This window comes from Manihot esculenta, chromosome 18 (genome assembly GCF_001659605.2).
Source record: "Manihot esculenta cultivar AM560-2 chromosome 18, M.esculenta_v8, whole genome shotgun sequence".
Lineage (NCBI taxonomy): Eukaryota > Viridiplantae > Streptophyta > Magnoliopsida > Malpighiales > Euphorbiaceae > Manihot > Manihot esculenta.
Genome location: NC_035178.2, coordinates 10,631,488 through 10,650,896, shown reverse-complemented (window position 1 = coordinate 10,650,896; position 19,409 = coordinate 10,631,488). Strand labels below are relative to the sequence as shown.

Here is a 19,409-nt window from a genome sequence, read left to right as displayed (position 1 = left end):
CGTCCATGGGTGTTGTGAAGAAGAAGCACACTCTTCAGGCCACGGCTGTGGAGGAAAGGAAGATGATGAAGCACCTTGGCAATAAATTTTCTCTCTTGGAGCTTCAGGAGGGCTTCGATCAGGGCTGAACATAAAAGGAACCTTAGGCTAATTTAACACCATGGGTGTTAACTCAGGGCTCACTGAGAAGCCCTCCTGCCTGTTAGTTAATGGTGTTAACTCAGAGGAGCCCTGTTGAGAAGGAGGGGAGCTGACGGTGACAGGAAGGAGAGTAGGGGAGCTGACTTTGTTGGGAAGGAAATGAGGGGACCTCTTCAGGTCCCTCCTCAACAGGTAAATGCAACATGATATGGAGGAAAATGACACGAAAGCTAATATGAGCAACACTGCTAAGAGAAATGTGATTGGGTCCATTATGAGGAAGAAGAAGAAGAAAGGGAGAAGAAAAACCCTAACGAAGAAGCGGCGGGAAGGAGAGTAGAGAAAGAGTAGCGTGTAGAAGAAGTAGAGTAAGATTAGCTAGGTGGTGTAGACGAAACAAGAAAAGAAAGAAATATAAAGTAGCTGTGTATGGGTTGGTGGATGAAACTTGTACTCTTTAAATACATATTAACTTTAAAAATTTACAAATTGCATAAAGTTTTCTACCGTTAATTGTTGCATTATTTCAATTTAAAATTTTTAGTCTGATTAATACTATAAACTGAACTTGGCAATTTTAATCCGACCTTATCCGAGAACAATCCAATAATCAGAGTTCTCTAAAATATTTATGATATGAGTATGAATCAAGAGAGGCCATCTCGGTTTGATATCAGTGATTCCAGTATTCTTGTTTTATCCTCTTCGCACGTGTACAATATCGACCTTACTCAACTTGTCTGAAACAATCGGCTTAAACCAATTCAAATAATGACCCGTCACCTTACTCAACTTGTCTGAAACAGTTCGACCCAAATAATTTTTGGATCGACTTTCCACTTGACTCAAAATAGTTAATCTATATAAATCTGATATTAAAAAATTGAAAAAATATGAAATGTAGTGTGTGAGAGTTGAACCATTTCAATAACAATGACCCGTTGACCGTACTCAACTTGTCTGAAACAAAACAGTCCGGCCTAAACCGATCCAAATAATGAGCCGTCGACCTTACTCAACTTGTCTGAAACAGTCCGGTCTAAACCGATTGAAATAATGACCCATTGACCTTACTCAACTTGTCTGAAACAGTCCGACCCAAATATTAAAAGATTGAAAAAAATATGAAATGTAGTGTGTGAGAGTTGAACCCATTTCAATAACAATGACCCGTCGACCTTACTCAACTTGTCTGAAATAATCCGGCCTAAATCGATCCAAATAATGAGTCGTCGACCTTACTCAACTTGTCTGAAACAGTCTGACCCAAATATTAAAAGATTGAAAAAATATGAAATGTAGTGTGTGATAGTTGAACCCATTTCAATAACAATGACAGTCCGACCCAAATATTAAAAGATTGAAAAAGTATGAAATGTAATGTGTGAGAGTTGAACCCATTTCAATAACAATGACTCGTCGACCTTACTCAACTTGTCTGAAAACTGATCCAAATAATGAGCTCCTTACTCAACTTGTCTGAAATAGTCCGACCCAAATAACTTTTGGATCCATGATCAACATATAGGAAATGTAGAAAAACTTTGCCGTTACTCTAATGATAATTTATAATATAATTTTTGAAATTAAATAAAATTATAGTTTAATCCTTATTATTTTAATAATAAATAATTTTTCAATTTTTTAAAGAAAAATTTGAATTAAGGGAGCACAAGAAAGCAAAATTAACTCACCTCCCCCTATTTTCAAAGTGTATGTACATTTGCTCTTCAAACAAAAAGTACAGTAGTGTCCAGGGAGTTAGTTGACCTTGTAGTCGCGGTTTGTGAATTGGCAAGTACATCCCGGGATACAATGGTACTCTGTTCTGAATTCAGGGAGTACAAGCAAACCTGAATCCTGGTTTATTTTTGAATCAAAGTTTCCTAACATTTCCTATTCTCACACACCACACTTCATATTTTTTCAAAGTTTCCAACATAGGAAATGTAGGGAAACTTTGCCATTACTCTAATGATAACTTATAATATAATTTTTGAAATCAAATAAAATTATAGTTTAATCCTTATTATTTCATAATAAATAATTTTTCAATTTTTTAAGGAAAATTTTGAATTCAGAGAGCACAATATCCTCCAACACTCTCTCCTCATCCAACAAAAGTTTTTGCAGTTTTGGAATATCATCCTCAAGTTTTGGAATCATATTTGTTGATTCCTCCCACTCCTTTGTTAAGTGCTCAATCTTTGATGAGTCCTGTAACAGGAGATGAAAATCAGACAAATGCTCAGATTCAGTCACCAGAAAACTGATCTTTTCCCAACCTTATTGAGCTTATCTTCAAGTTTCTTGATCTTTTGCTTCTTGTGCTTCAAATCCTCTCCATATTTAACATCTTGCCTTTCAAACTCCTTAAACTCCTCTTTACAATTTAGAAGATCATTGCCAAGTTCCTGAATTAAAAAAAAAAAAAACATAATGGCAAACAAAATCAATGGATGCAGTCAGGGTCATAACACAACTGCACAAAGAATGTCATCTAGATTGATATACACAAGTTTTATTTGCACATATAGCAGGGGGAATTTAATAGACTTATCAGTGACTGGATCTAAAACCATATCAATATACATGCAAGGCAAACCTCTTGTCTCTTGATATACTTTTTGTGCACAACCTCAATCTCCTTCAATGTTTTATGATTTTCTTGAATCTTTGCCCTAAACAAAATAACAAAAACCTCAGGATTTGCAACACTTTTACTGAACAAACAAATGTATGTCCAGATCTTGACATAATAAAAATAACCTTTCAGCCTTTAAACTTTCTTCTAAGCTAGAAACATTTGCTTGCATTTCGCCCATCTTTGTACAAGGATCCTCATAAGCTAATTTTGTGGCTTTCTCTTACCATTTCAAGAGTGACAACTCTTTCAGCATATATGCCTCCGCTTCATTCTTCACATCCTATTTCATAGAACAAGGCCCACAGGTTGATCAAATGCACTTCATGATGATTTAACAAGGTGCAACACAGAAACAAACCTCCAAGCTATCTCTTTCTTTCTCAGCTAATTTAACCATCTGCACCACCCCAGACCTTTTCTCATTAAGGGATTCCAACCTAAGAAACAAATGACAACATCAGAAAAAGTTTGAAAATGACTTGTATGATTCCATCAAATTGGATTGTTAATATTGTCTCCAAAATAGCGATCATAAAGTGTAACTGCAAACAAATTTGATTCTCCAGCAATGTAAAATCCATCTTATCCAAAAAGATTTAAAATTTACATCCCCCGTTTTAATCTCTGGTGGGTTTTGTACGGATGCATAAATCTTATCACACTAAAGAAATGCATAATTATGAAAACGTTTTTCTAGTTTTGTAGTCTGAAGTGTTAATTATGCCCTAAATTATTCGATTCACTTTCAGGTTCACGTTGAATATTTCCTAAACTATCTGCCTCTTTTCTTTTATTTTTGAAAGATAAATGCTTTGATATGTGCTTAGTTTTTGTGCTTGTTTGTTAACTTGGTTATTTGCCTTACCCTTATGCATTGCCATGCAAAAGTGTCTTATTTTTCTTCTTTTCAGGGGGTCCAATTTTATTTTATCATACCTTTGATTCTGTTCACTTTTTAAGAAAAAAAAAATTATGTACATACATATAAAAACAAAATTTTTAAGTTAAAAAATCAAGTTCAAGTACAGCAATTGAAAAAATATTCACATAAAAAATTTTACAAATTGAATCATTTTGTCTACATCAAAGATCAAATATGATCAAATATGGAGTTTTTAGAATTTTTTGTTTTATAATTTTAATAGTCTAATTTATAATCCATAGAAATATTAAATTTTATCTATATTTTATAAAGTTATGCAATCTATGGAGGAATGCATTGATTTTTTTTTTTTAGAACCTATTCAGTGCTATGAGTGAGACTGTGAGAGGGATGATTTACTTTCTAAAAGTACAACTGAGTATTTCATTATCTTTGCATCTTTGTCTTTTGCTACTGATTTATCCTCTGCTTTTGCATCTCTTATGTATCCTTAGTTCTTGTTGTTCTGGAGTCTGTTTTATGTTTTAATTTCTTCTTTTTTTGATTATATAGTTATGGATACAAAAATTACATCAAGTAGTGATCGTTTGGATTTGATACGTGCCCTCAACTATGGCTTGGACCCGTATAAAAGAAAGGGTTAAGGACTCAAGGATATTCAGGTTTTTTGATTTCAATAAATCCTTAGTTCTTGTTGTTTTGGAGTCTGTTTTATGTTTTAATTTCTTCTTTTTTTGATTATATAGTTATGGATACAAAAATTACATCAAGTAGTGATCGTTTGGATTTGATATGTGCCCTCAACCATGGCTTGGACCCGTATAAAAGAAAGGGTTAAGGACTCAAGGATATTCAGGTTTTTTGATTTCAATAAATCCTTAGTTCTTGTTGTTCTGGAGTCTGTTTTATGTTTTAATTTCTTCTTTTTTTGATTATATAGTTATGGATACAAAAATTACATCAAGGAGTGATCGTTTGGATTTGATACGTGCCCTCAACCATGGCTTGGACCCGTATAAAAGAAAGGGTTAAGGACTCAAGGATATTCAGGTTTTTTGATTTCAATAAACATTTTAGACTTGACTTGGGATTGATTTCCCAATTCTTTTGATGAAAGCAAGTTTTTATTTTTTATTTTTGATAAAAAATTGTGCTTGGGGCTTGAGGACGTTCTATATCTGACTGGGCTTCCCATTATTGGGAAAGCAATAATATGTGATAGTATCGAGACAAATGATAAGTTTGAGGACTTGGTGGGCATCCCAAAGCCCAGGAACAAGAAGTATATAGACTTGTGAAGTTTAAAAAATTAAGTGATGAGCATTCCGGCAGATTGTCCGGATCTATCCACATACATCCGTGCATATTATTTATGTGTATTAGGCTGTGGAGTGTTCCCGGGCTATCCAAAGAAAACAATCTACTGTGATATGGTTCAGTTTTTGGAGGATCTGGACCAAATAAACGAATATGCATGGGGTGCCGCAATGTTGGGCCACACGCTTTATGCCATGAAGCGTTACAAGAAATATCGGTTGAAGTGCTTTTCTGGCAGCGGACTGCTATTGCAGGTAAATTGTGAATCTGAATTTGAATTTCTGTTTATGAAAAAAAATTCTTCCATTTTCTAACTCAATAAAAATTGCACGTTTGTATTGTACAGCTCTTTGCAGTGGTACATTTTCCTTAAAAGAAGAAAGAGCAGTACCGGCATCATTCCCCCTTGGGGTTGAATGGGTAAAAGCAATGACAAAAAAATCCAAGGACAATTTTAATAAAAAATTTCTCATTACAGAAGAGGTACCTTTGCATTCTGAAATTTCTAAACTATGATGTCATGTGGTTTCGGCTCCTATTTTATTGATTGGTGTTGAAAAAAAAATGTTTAGTACCTGACCGTTGTTGTTTGTTTCTTTTGTTATTTGCAAGCTAAATATGTCGAAAAGCCATATATTGGCGTGGCTGTTTTGGAGGTGGTAGCAGCTGCAGAATTGACGATGCCACTGATGAAAGTGTCACACTGCTGTGCTTAAATAGAGCGGCTTGGTACAATTCGCATAATTGCTGCAAGCAGTTGGCTGAAAGACCCATTGCAGGGATATGTTTGCCATTCAAAACAAAGCAAAATAAGGGAGTTGATGATACCAATTGGTATCACTTCCATGAAAAACAAATCCCTGCATGGGATAGAGCTTGCCAGCAAGCTAGGATGGAGGCAGCCTTTGCTGATGAGCTGCTGCCACCACGGGACCCAGATGAAGATGAAAATATACTTGAGGAATTGGAGGAACCTGACAACGTGATGTATCATGAGAACATTATGGATTCACCGCTGCAGGGCACTTCACTATTGCTTGCCAATTTTGAGCCCTAAATGGAGCCATCACCGGAGGAGGAACCTGACAACGTGATGCATCATGAGAACATTATAGATTCACCACTGCAGATCACTTCACTATTGCTAGCCAATTCTGAGCCCCAAATGGAGCCATCACCGGAGGCTAAACGCCAGTCTAACCTGCATGACAGTGTAGCACCGGGGGCCAATTCTGAGCCACAGATGGAGTCTATTCATCTGGAGCTTGATAACCAGCATAATAGTGCATCCCCTGTGCTGTTATTCAAATGCTTACTCTCCCCGGTGCTATTATGCTGGTTATCAGGCTCCAGATGAATAGACTCCATTTGTGGCTCAGAATTGGCCCCCGGTGTTACACTGTCATGCAGGTTAGACTGGCGTTCAGCCTCCGGTGATGGCTCCATTTGGGGCTCAGAATTGGCTAGCAATAGTGAAGCGATCTGCAGCGGTGAATCCATAATGTTCTCATGATGCATCACGTTGTCAGGTTCCTCCTCCGGTGATGGCTCCATTTAGGGCTCAAAATTGGCAAGCAATAGTGAAGTGACCTGCAGCGGTGAATCCATAATGTTCTCATGATACATCACGTTGTCAGGTTCCTCCAATTCTTCAAGTATATTTTCATCTTCACCTGGGTCCCGTGGTGGCAGCAGCTCATCAGCAAAGGCTGCCTCCATCCTAGCTTGCTGGCAAGCTCTATCCCATGCAGGGATTTGTTTTTCATGGAAGTGATACCAATTGGTATCATCAACTCCCTTATTTTGCTTTGTTTTGAATGGCAAACATATCCCTGCAATGGGTCTTTCAGCCAACTGCTTGCAGCAATTATGCGAATTGTACCAAGCCGCTCTATTTAAGCACAGCAGTGTGACACTTTCATCAGTGGCATCGTCAATTCTGCAACTGCTACCACCTCCAAAACAGCCACGCCAATATATGGCTTTTCGACATATTTAGCTTGCAAATAACAAAAGAAACAAACAACAACGGTCAGTTACTAAACATTTTTTTTTTCAACACCAATCAATAAAATAGAAGCCAAAACCACATGACATCATAGTTTAGAAATTTCAGAATGCAAAGGTATCTCTTCTGTAATGAGAAATTTTTTATTAAAATTGTCCTTGGATTTTTTTGTCATTGCTTTTACCCATTCAACCCCAAGGGGAAATGATGCCGGTACTGCTCTTTCTTCTTTTAAGGAAAATGTACCAGTGCAAAGAGCTGTACAATACAAACATGTGCAATTTTTATTGAGTTAGAAAATGAAAGAATTTTTTTTCATAAACAGAAATTCAAATTCAGATTCACAATTTACCTGCAATAGCAGTCCACTGCCAGAAAAGCACTTCAACCGATATTTCTTGTAATGCTTCATGGCATAAAGCGTGTGGCCCAACATTGCGGCACCCATGCATATTCGTTTATTTGGTCCAGATCCTCCAAAAACTGAACCATATCACAGTAGATTGTTTCCTTTGGATAGCCCGGGAACACTCCATAGCCTAATACACATAAATAATATGCACGGATGTATGTGGATAGATCCGGACAATCTGCCGGAATGCTCATCACTTAATTTTTTAAACTTCGCAAGTCTATATACTTCTTGTTTCTGGGCTTTGGGATGCCCACCAAGTCCTCAAACTTATCATTTGTCTTGATACTATCACATATTATTGCTTTCCCAATAATGGGAAGCCCAGTCAGATATAGAACGTCCTCAAGCCCCAAGCACAATTTTTTATCAAAAATAAAAAACAAAAACTTGCTTTCGTCAAAAGAATTGGGAAATCAATCCCAAGTCAAGTCTAAAATGTTTATTGGAATCAAAAAACCTGAATATCCTTGAGTCCTTAACCCTTTCTTTTATACGGGTCCAAGCCATGGTTGAGGGCACGTATCAAATCCAAACGATCACTCCTTGATGTAATTTTTGTATCCATAACTATATAATCAAAAAAAGAAGAAATTAAAACATAAAACAGACTCCAGAACAACAAGAACTAAGGATTTATTGAAATCAAAAAACCTGAATATCCTTGAGTCCTTAACCCTTTCTTTTATACAGGTCCAAGCCATGGTTGAGGGCGCGTATCAAATCCAAACGATCACTACTTGATGTAATTTTTGTATCCATAACTATATAATCAAAAAAAGAAGAAATTAAAACATAAAACAGACTCTAGAACAACAAGAACTAAGGATTTATTGAAATAAAAAAAACCTGAATATCCTTGAGTCCTTAACCCTTGCTTTTATACGGGTCCAAGCCATAGTTGAGGGCACGTATCAAATCCAAACGATCACTACTTGATGTAATTTTTGTATCCATAACTATATAATCAAAAAAAGAAATTAAAACATAAAACAGACTCCAGAACAACAAGAACTAAGGATTTATTGAAATAAAAAAACCTGAATATCCTTTAATCCTTAACCCTTTCTTTTATACGGGTCTAAGCCATAGTTGAGGGCACGTATCAAATCCAAACGATCACTACTTGATGTAATTTTTGTATCCATAACTATATAATCAAAAAAAGAAGAAATTAAAACATAAAACAGACTCCAGAACAACAAGAACTAAGGATACATAAGAGATGCAAAAGCAGAGGATAAATCAGTAGCAAAAGACAAAGATGCAAAGATAATGAAATACTCATATGTACTTTTAGAAAGTAAATCATCCCTCTTACAGTCTCACTCATAGCACTGAATAGGTTCTCAAAAAAAAAAAAAATCAATGCATTACTCCACAGATTGCATAACTTTATAAAATATAGATAAAATTTAATATTTCTATGGATTATAAATTAGACTATTAAAATTATAAAATAAAAAATTCTAAAAACTCCATATTTGATCATATTTGATCTTTGATGTAGACAAAATGATTCAATTTGTAAAATTTTTTATGTGAATATTTTTTCAATTGCTCTACTTGAACTTGATTTTTTAACTTAAAAATTTTGTTTTTATATGTATGTACATACTTTTTTTTTTTCTTAAAAAGTGAACAGAATCAAAGGTATGATAAAATAAAATTGGACCCCCTGAAAAGAAGAAAAATAAGACACTTGTGCATGGCAATGCATAAGGGTAAGGCAAATAACCAAGTTAACAAACAAGCACAAAAACTAAGCACATATCAAAGCATTTTATCTTTCAAAAATAAAAGAAAAGAGGCAGATAGTTTAGGAAATATTCAACGTGAACCTGAAAGTGAATCGAATAATTTAGGGCATAATTAACACTTCAGACTACAAAACTAGAAAAACGTTTTCATAATTATGCATTTCTTTAGTGCGATAAGATTTCTGCATCCGTACAAAACCCACCAGAGATTAAAACGGGGAAAAAAGAGAACGGAACTCACCAGAGATTTGCGAAGACGACAGAGTGAGAGAGCGAGAAGAGACAGAGTGAGAGAACGCGAAGAGACAGAGTGAGACAGCGCGAAGAGACGGAGCGAGCGAGATTTGAAAAATACAACTAATATCTATAACACAGTTTCATTATATTTTAAATTATTTTTAAAGTAGTTTTATAACTGTAAAATATTTTAAAGTAGTTTTATAACTGTAAAATAATTTAAATTAGTTTTACCATTAAAAAAATATTATTATTTTTTAAAAAAATTACTATAAAAAAATTACTATATTTAAGTATAATCGAATCGAATCAAACCGAGTTTTGTAAAATTCAAACCGAACCGAATTTTGTAAGGCTCAAACTTATTTATTAAAAAACTTTATAAGCTCAAACTCAAGTTTGATTTGAACTCGATTCGTGAAAAACTCGTTTAAACTAATAATAAGCCTAATTGAAGCTCGAGTTCAAAAACCCGATTAAAATGCTGGTTTAAACTAATATCGAGTCTAATTCAAGCTCGAATTCAAAATCTCCATTAAAAAGCTCGTTAATAAAATTTAATTAATTTAAATTTTTATATATTTATAAATTTTAAAGTAAAAGGTTAAAAGAGATTTTAATAAAATTAAATATAATTTAATTAAAATTTATTATAATTAAATCCTTAATTTAAAATATAATAGGAAGTGAAATATTTATTTATATATAAAATAACACATAGTAATTTTATGAAAATAGATTTATGGTCCAGTAATTAATCAATGGTGGTTTTTCAAAAGTTTTGGGTTATGTTCCATTAATAACAAATTATTAATTTTTTTTTTATTATTTAGATTTTAATATTTAAATCTTTTATTTTTCTATTATTTAGGTTTTAATATTTAAATATTTATTTATTTATAACATCAAATAATATTTATTATTCAAATACTAATTATAAACTTTTAGATCCACTTTCCGACTTTACTCAATTTATCTGAAATAGTCCGTCCCAAATTGATCCAAATAATGACACATTGACCTTAGTTTAATCCTTATTGTTTTAATAATAAATAATTTTTCAATTTTTTAAGGAAAAATTTGAATTCAAGGAGCACAAGAAAGCAAAATTAACTCACCTCCCTCTATTTTCAAAGTTTCTGTACATTTGCTCTTCAAGTAAAAAGTACAGTAGTGTTTCGGGACTTAGTTGACCTTGTAGACGCTGTTTCTGAATGAGCACGTCCCCGGAAACAATGGTACTCTGTTCTGAATTCAGGGAGTACAAGCAAACCTGAATCTTGGTTTCCTTTTCAATCAAAGTTTCCTAACATATATGGGAAATGTAGGGAAACTTTGCCATTAATCTAATATAACTTATAATATAATTTTTGAAATCAAATAAAATTATAGTTTAATCGTAATTATTTTAATAATAAATAATTTTTTAATTTTTTAAAGAAAAATTTGAATTCAAAGAGTACAAGAAAGCAAAATTAACTCGCTTTCCTTTTTATGATTTCTAGAGAGGTTCTTCTACGTCGTTGAAAGAAACTTTCAAATTATTTAGAATAGTCACACCTGGAATTGAGAAAGTAGAGAATATTACTCAACTTGTCAAAACAGTCTGGCCCAAATAACTTTTGGATCTATTTTTTAACTTTATTCAATTTATCTGAAACAGTCTGGCTCAAACTAACTAAAATGACTTTTGAACCTACTTTCTACTCGGTCCAAAATGATTAACCCAGATACACCTAATGTTCAAGTCCCGCGACATAAGTTTATCTTTCACACAAAGGAATGCGAGGAACGGCCGACTTTCCTCTTCAACCACAAAATGGCGTATTCTCCCGGGAGTCACAAAACCTTCTGGTCGCGCTTTGACAATTGGCAGATTAGTACTCTATTATGAAATCAGGGAGTAGATGGAAACAAATTGTATCGTATTGTTCCCGGCGTCACACAACCTTCTTGACACGGTTTCTGAATGAGCATGTACGTCCCAATAGGAATGAGCATTCGGTCGGTTCGGTTTAAAATCAAACTGAACTGAATAAACCGAAAATTAAAATTTTAGTATTTATAAAAATCGAATCAAATCGATTTTGGTCAGAAATCGAATCGAACCAAACCGGTCTGATTCAGTTTGATTCGGTTCGATTTGATTGCTTTTGATTTTTAATAAATTTTTTATTTTTTACACTTTATTTTTAATATTTTAAAATTTAATTAAAATATTATAATATTAAAATGATTTAATTTCTCTATATTATTGAAAAAATATATTATTATCACTAATCGGTTCGGTTCGATTTTTTCAGTTTTTTCTGATTAAAATCAAACCGAACCGAAATAACTGAAATTTCTGAAATTAAAAACCGAACCGAACCAAAATGAATAAAAAACTGAACCTAATTTTTAAATTAATTAGGTTCAGTCGATTTTTTCGGTTTGAACCGAATACTGCTCACCCCTACTAAAGTCAAATCAGTGTTCTTCGGACATCATCTGTTATCCAGGTATCCAAAATGTCTGGATTAAAACTTGCATGGATGAACAAAATAAATTCCCAGTGTACCTTATCCCTCAGCTTTTTGGACCCTTGTATAAGTCTCTCTATCTCCTTTTCCTCTGTAGATATTGTTTTCTTCAGCTCATCCAGCCTGTCAAGCTCGTCCTTCCTTGGCCGTGATGCAGCCTCTAGTGAACCAAGTTGTTTTTCAAGATAACCATGCTCTGAATTTAAACTGTCAATCTGCTGAGAGAAGTATTCAAAGAGTTAGTTTCCCACTAAAACAATCCTTTACAGACATTAGTAAAAGTCTTGCCTCTTTCTGACTTTTGGCCAATTCCATCTCCAGTTGTGCAATTGCTCTTTCTGACTTTTGGCCAATTCCATCTCCAGTTGTGCAATTGCTCTTTCTGAGGCTTGGTAACTCCTAACTGCATCAACTATTCTTTGGCGGATGTCATTTAATTTATCGACGATAGTAGAAAGCTCCTTCTCAGCATCGACAACAGCTTCTGTAGAAACACTGGTGGCTCGAATAGATGTGCCCGTTTTACCACCGCGTGGCTTGCTTCCACCACCACTCATGGTACCAGATTTTTCAAAAAGAGCGCCATCAAGAGTAACCACACGCCGAAAATCTGTGCTGCCACCATATGCAATTCTTGTTGCCTATATTTGGAAAATACCAAGCACAATTTAAAAAAAAAAAAAAACCACAGTTTGTTACTTCATCCAGAATAAGTTAACACTTTAAAGCAATGCCACATGAACTTTTTTTTCAAAATTTTAACAAAGAACAAGACGCTCAAAACAGGAGATCAAAGCACATTAGAATTCATTATAAATTGCACCAGGAAATAGCTTCATTATGCAAAATCCTAATTGCACAGAACATCTTGCTGCTAAATTAGGACATTTCACCCAGCTGTCTTTCAGTATCCATAACCAACTTGTCTTATGATTCGGACATAACATAATACTTTATATGCACACACAGAGACACACATACTTGCATCAAATCACTCTGTTGTAAGAGGCTGGCTTCTCCAGCTCCATCTAGTGGAAACCAATTCAGATAAACCCAAAAAATGCACATGTTCTAGAACTGAGCAAATTACTCAACTCAACTAAGCTTTAGTTAATCTAGTTGAGACTGGCAGTAAGATTTTTGCTTTTTCTGTTCCACTAACAAGTGGGCAACAGCCATTCGGAATTTGCTTCTGCTAGAAAGAGCTAAATTAATAAAGTTATCATAGTTATTTTACTTTTCCTTTTTCAGAAAATAAAACAAAATACAAAATATAAGCCATATAAACAAGTTGAATATACCTGATCTAGATCATTTGCTACAACAGTGTTGCCCAATGCAGCAAAGAATGTAAGCTTCATTCTTTCATCCTGAACTCTAACTAGATCAAAAAGACGTGAAACTCCCTCTGGAGTTCGTACTTTTTCCTTCAGCTTTGGTAAGAGATCAACTTGCTTCTCCTGCATTGAGTAAATTGCAAAAGTAAATTGAAAACACCTGACGAAAAAATTATCACTCCAGACACATGCTATTGCCAAAAATTAACACAAGTCACTTTGCTGAAATTCAGAAAATGCAGAACATAAGCATCACAACTTCAGAACTATACTAGATGATCCCTAAAAATTTATGCTTCCACACTATTTGCAAATAATAGTCAAGTTCACCATTAAATATTCTGTCCTAAGATATTCATGTTCATGGCAATAAATTGACCTGCCCAAATACCCGAGTTTACAGCCAGTGAATCTTTACAGGTGCTCAAATAAATAAAGAAAAAGAGTTAGTATCAAGAATATGTAGCTGATACCAATATCATGAAGGTTGCAACCCCAAGATTCTCCCTTCGGAGCAGCTCAACACAAGCTTGAGCTAAAGTAGTTGTCTCCACCACAATATAATCAAGTCCAGGACAAGCTGTTGATATTGCAACATCATATTTTGCTGCATTGACAAATTTTCAAATTGTGAACAGGTGCAAATGAAAGTGCTATAAGATAACTCAAATGCAGCATGAAATACTGAGGACTTCAAAAGGCAGGAAGAAGAAGCTTTCCAGACAGAAAAAAGGCACTCTGAAAGGTGAAGAGAAAAAAATTTTGGCACAAATTATAACTTGCATTAAATAACATGGAAAATGTGCACCACAATCAGAAATGTTTCTCATTATTCCACACTTGCTGGACAAAAAAAGATGAAAATTGTGGACATATAGTTTCACAAATCAAGTTCAAAAAAATTATGACAATATTGCATGAAAAAGGACAAGTTGCCAAGAAATGCGCATAATATCATACATAATAAAGGTACTCATAATCATAACTGAGAACACTCACCATCAATTGCCTCTAAATCTCCCATCCGATCATATATTCCTTGAATTTTATTAGATTCCTTCGCCTGCAAAATTGCTTTCATAACTGAACCCTGACTTTTCTCAGAATCAACAACTGATTTAAGTTCTGCAACCTTCTGTCTTGCAGCCTGTTCTATTGGAATCAATGCTTCTTGTTCTTGGGTGCACTCCTAAAAAATATAGAAGTTTTCTCACTATATCCTACCAGGGAAAGAGCTACCAAAAAATAAATAAATAAAGAGGACAAAGGTTTGAAGACATTAGCAAAATACGAACTTGTTCCACTTTCCGCGCTTCTGAGGCTTCAAATTTGTGCTTTTCTATATCATTTTGAAGTTTGGCAATGTTTGCAGTTGTCTTTTCAATTCTCCCTAATATGTTATCCATCTGCCTGTGTGCATCTTCAAAAGCTGCACGACTAGCTTCATGCTGAGACAGCCAACAAGCACATTTCAGTTTAGCCAACAATAAGATAATATTCTTATAGAACTGCAGACAGTACTACAGAAACATTGAAAACATTGACATGATTTATATAATGTAGTTTCTGCCATTTTTTTAACCAACTTAATTGTTTTCAGAATTATATTGTGGCACACAAACTTTATGAATCACATTAAAGAAGGTTGGATCAAGACAGTTCCAGTATCACAGGAAAATTATCTCTAAATAATAGAACACAAACAATTTCTAGACTCTAGAGCATATCATAGATCAACTAAAATTAAATAGGAGTTCATGAACCGCATCACCTCACCTTCTCACTCAAAAGCTTGCTTTCTGTACATGCAACTTCAAGTTTACCCTTGTGATCAATTAGCTGTTGTTCCCACGGTTCTAATGCAGAGCGAACCTTCACAAGCTCAGAGCGATATCCTTCAGTCTCAACTGTTCATTAAACAATTATAAGGAATGAAATTAATTGGATGGGCACCTGTATGCTAAAAAAAGGAATCCAAATCTGGAACTCTGCTCTAAGCAACACATAGCTTTTTTAGCCCTATGAATTACTCACAAATGCAAGAAAAAGAAAAAGAGGAGACATCTTCACTCCAATAGGGAATTATGAACATAAATGATAAAAAACACAGTTTATACAAAATAATAAACAAACAATAAAGGACTTGAAATTAAGGAAATGTTTCCATTTCTGTGACGGGACACAAAATCAACAACTAACACAGCATAAATGCTCAAATGTGAGCAAACTGTGATATTTGTAGTACCTATATGCAATGAAAAAAAAGAAGAAAATGTGAAAAAACAGAATGAAAAAGAACTTCCAGTTGTGTACCACTAGGGAAAGGACACAACCTTTTGAATTCTCAACAATATCCTCCAACACTCTCTCCTCATCCAACAAAAGTTTTTGCAGTTTTGGAATATCATCCTCAAGTTTTGGAATCATATTTGTTGATATTGTCTCCAAAATAGCGATCATAAAGTGTAACTGCAAACAAATTTGATTCTCCAGCAATGTAAAATCCATCTTATCCAAAAAGATTTAAAATTTACATTTCTTTTCCGGACACAGATCAAACTGTAGTAACAATCCCCTGACAGAAGAAACAGGGAAAAGGCTGGCATATGATAGATGACTATCCCCAAACCATCATAAAGCAGATAGGCATATGCATTACGGACACCTTTTTTTATAATAGCATCATAATCAAGATAAATGCATTGATATCTCTACTGACACAACTAAATTTGTACCAACTTGAATTTAACAATCCAGGAAGCAAATTAATAATGTGCGATGCAAAATGTTATTCACTTGCTTTGCAATAATGGATAAATAGAATAAAATGAAGTTGTTTCCCTAATTTGCGTTGCAGTTTCCACATTACCTTAACAATGCAAAAGTGGAATAATGAGAAATAACAAAATTCAGTGTTTCAAGTTCGAGAGAGAACGAAGAGACAGTGAGAGAGAACGAAGAGACAGTGAGAGTGTATAACAGAATTTCATTATATTTTAAAATACTTTTAAAAGTAGTTTTATAATTGTAAAATATTTTAAATTAGTTTTATAATTGTGAAATATGTTAAATTAGTTTTATAATTGTAAAATATGTTAAATTAGTTTATAATCATAAAATATTTTAAATTAGTTTTATAAATAATTGTAAAATGTGTTAAATTAGTTTTATAACCGTAAAATATTTTAAATTAGTTTTATAATCGTAAAATATTTTAAATTAGTTTTATAATCGTAAAATATTTTAAATTATTTTTATAATCATAAAATATTTTAAATTAATTTTATAATCGTAAAATATTTTAAATTAGTTTTATATTTATAAAATATTTTAAATTAGTTTTACTATTCAAAACAAATATTACTGATAACCGCTGGGCTTCCACCCTACTGGACAAGGTCATGCCCGAGAAAGCAGGGTCAGCCCAAGGCCCTCGAGGTCTCTAGGATCGCCCAGCCCGGCATCTTCAGGCCGGATCCAAAGACATGGAAAGGGGGCCAGGTCTCTCACAAGCCTAAGCCCAGTAGGCTGAAATTCGGCTCGATGACGTGATAAGAGGAAGGACAGCAGACCCAGTCACTTCGCAGCCCTGCCCGCTTATGCGCCAAAGGGAATTAAATGGCCGCCTGACATGGAGAGGACCTCTGAAATATCCATACGCATGGACCAATGTGACAGGACAGGTGGCACTGTAGCAGAGAGGCCATTACGCATCACTAGCAGACAAAAGGGAAAAGAATAAAAGAGGAAGCACGCCTCCCAGACCGACCAAGCTTACAGACACATACTGAAAACCTAGTTATTCTCTAGATATCAGATCATCAATTGGCGCCGTCTATGGAAACGAAGGAGACCTTCTCATCACCAGAGTTTCCTTTCTTGTAAAACCCACTGAGATCCACAATGGCAAACCACGGTGAAAACCACGCTGTTAACACCCCAAATGACCTGAGCTCTGCCCAGGAAGGGCAACAGTTCTCTTTTTTCAGCCCCACAACCCCCGTCAGCCAACCACCAATGCCTTTCAATCCTTTGCCGAGCTCGGCAGGGAATATACCCGAAGCCACCCTATCTAACAAAGACCTTCAGACAATAGCCCTCCAGTTACAGAATACTGCCCACTGGCTGGGGCAAATAATGCAACAGAGGGGCCTCAGCACCCCATTGAGTGTGTCGCCCGTTGCGGAAGGGACCCAAACCAATGAACCCCAGCCCACCTTCAACCACCCAACCCCCCAACAGAGCAGCAGAGAAACTGGAGAGAGAGGTAAAGGGACCAATAGAGAGGAAGAGCCGGTGGTAAGAACTCATAGAAGAAGGGTGAGGGAACTCATAGAAAATGATGAGGCAGAGAGCTACTCTTCCAGGACAGCCAGAAGGACGGAAATCGAAGAATGGAGAGAGGGGTATCGTATGGAGAAGAGGCCCAGACAAGAAGAAGAAGATGTAGATCAAAAACGATGAAAGATGAGAGAGCAGCTCCTGACCGAGTTGGGGGCGAAGGATCACAGTCAGACCCTTTTGCCCATATCTTTGCCTTTCTCGGGATGGGTTCAGCAGGAGACCATCCCTAAAAAATTCATGATGCCACCCATGGCAATATACAACAGAGCAGGAGACCATCCCCAAAAAATTCATGATGCCACCCATGGCAACATACGACAGAGCAGGAAACCCGAGGGAGCACGTCCTTAAATACAAAACTTTCATGGAGCTGCAGACCTTATCGGATGCCTTAATGTACAAGGTATTCCCTACGACGCTCATGGGACCAGCAAGGGCCTGGTTCAACAGTCTGGAGGCAGGGAGCATCAGGAGTTTTGGCGACCTCGCCAACATTTTTGTCAGACGGTTCATAGTAGGAGTGTCGGCTGACAGAAAGACCAGCTACCTGGAGACTGTCAGATAAAGGAGGAATGAGTCCCTAAGAGAACACGTAGCCCATTTTAACACGGAAGCCCTGCAGATCCCTGAGCTAGACGAAAGTCGGGCTGTAGAGGCCATGCAGAAGGGGACCACCTCCCCTGAGTTCTTTGGCTCGTTGTGCAGAAAGCCTCCCACCTCCCTGGCAGAACTAATGAAGAGAGCAGAAAAGTATATAAGGCAGGATGACGCCTTAACAACCAACAGATTTGTCAGAAAGGCTGCAGATAAGGGAAAGGCCTCAAAAGAAAGGAGATCTGACAGACAAGAAAGAAGGCACAATAAAAGACCCGAGGTGTACAGACATCCCTGGGACAGGAGAGAGCACATAACACCCGTACCTCAGATCCCAGAGACAATAACCCCCTTAATGCTTCCAGAGCTGAGGTGCAAGTAGTAGTCCAAGATAAAAAGAGTTCCTTTAATGGCCAAAACCTATGAAGGCAGAAGCAAACCGGAGAGACCCTAACAAATACTGCCAGTATCAACGCACTCACGGCCATGATACCAATGACTGCTACCAGTTGATCACCGAGATCGAGAGGCTAATAAAAAGAGGACATCTCTGAAACTTTGTGAAAAAACCAGAAGGAGAGAGACCTCAAAAAAAACCCCGTAACAGAGAGGCCTCGGAGACTAAGGGCAGGGCTAGTGGATGACGGTTCTAGCGGAACCATCAATATGATCGTTGGTGGGACAAGAGGTCGAATGAGCAAAAGAGGAAAGAAGAGAGGCAGAGATGGGGAAGGAAGCAGCAGCGAAGTTCTGCAGGTAGTAAAACACTCTTCAGCCACCATTTATTTTTCCCCTGATGATACCCACGGCATTCAGATGTCTCACGATGCTGCCCTTGTCATTGAGGCCATCATCCACAATTTTCGAGTTCGGAAAATCCTAGTTGACGATGGGAGCAAAGTGAACCTACAGCTGTACAGGGTTTTCCAACAGATGGGGATACCAGAGGAGCAGTTAGTGAAAGACCAAGCCCCTGTGAAAGGAATTGGAGGGATCCCTATAGCTGTGGAAGGGAAAGTAAAGGTGGCCTTAACTGTGGGAGAGCCACCCTTGTCTCGAACGCACTACGCAGTATTTCTAATAGTAAAGCTTCCTCTGAACTACAACGCGATATTGGAAGGACCTATGCTGTACGACTTTGAGGCAGTGACCAGCATCAGGTACCTGACCATGAATAGATCCTGAGGTGATGACTCACAAGCTGAAC

The 19,409-nt window shown here is 36.1% G+C and overlaps 1 protein-coding gene and 1 long non-coding RNA gene across 2 annotated transcripts in view; both read right to left on the bottom strand.

Annotated features, from left to right (window-relative positions):
• Positions 1–2,153: 2,153 nt before the first annotated feature.
• On the bottom strand, positions 2,154–16,195 carry LOC110606317 (structural maintenance of chromosomes protein 4). Its single transcript, XM_021745069.2, has 14 exons — positions 16,134–16,195; positions 15,598–15,733; positions 15,041–15,171; positions 14,560–14,712; positions 14,264–14,453; positions 13,738–13,871; positions 13,229–13,387; positions 12,356–12,568; positions 12,216–12,250; positions 11,966–12,142; positions 3,147–3,225; positions 2,911–3,068; positions 2,747–2,822; positions 2,154–2,555 (listed from the first exon to the last, which is right to left on the bottom strand). Exons 2-10 carry the CDS (start codon positions 15,722–15,724, stop codon positions 12,130–12,132), a joined length of 1,155 nt encoding a protein of 384 aa, XP_021600761.1. The 5' UTR covers positions 15,725–15,733; positions 16,134–16,195; the 3' UTR covers positions 2,154–2,555; positions 2,747–2,822; positions 2,911–3,068; positions 3,147–3,225; positions 11,966–12,129.
• The window catches only part of LOC122722363, a 36,295-nt gene continuing 28,829 nt past the window's right edge, over positions 11,944–19,409 (bottom strand). The window contains exon 3 of the long non-coding RNA XR_006349346.1: positions 11,944–12,064. This is a non-coding gene — a long non-coding RNA (uncharacterized LOC122722363). The remainder of the gene's footprint in view (positions 12,065–19,409) is intronic.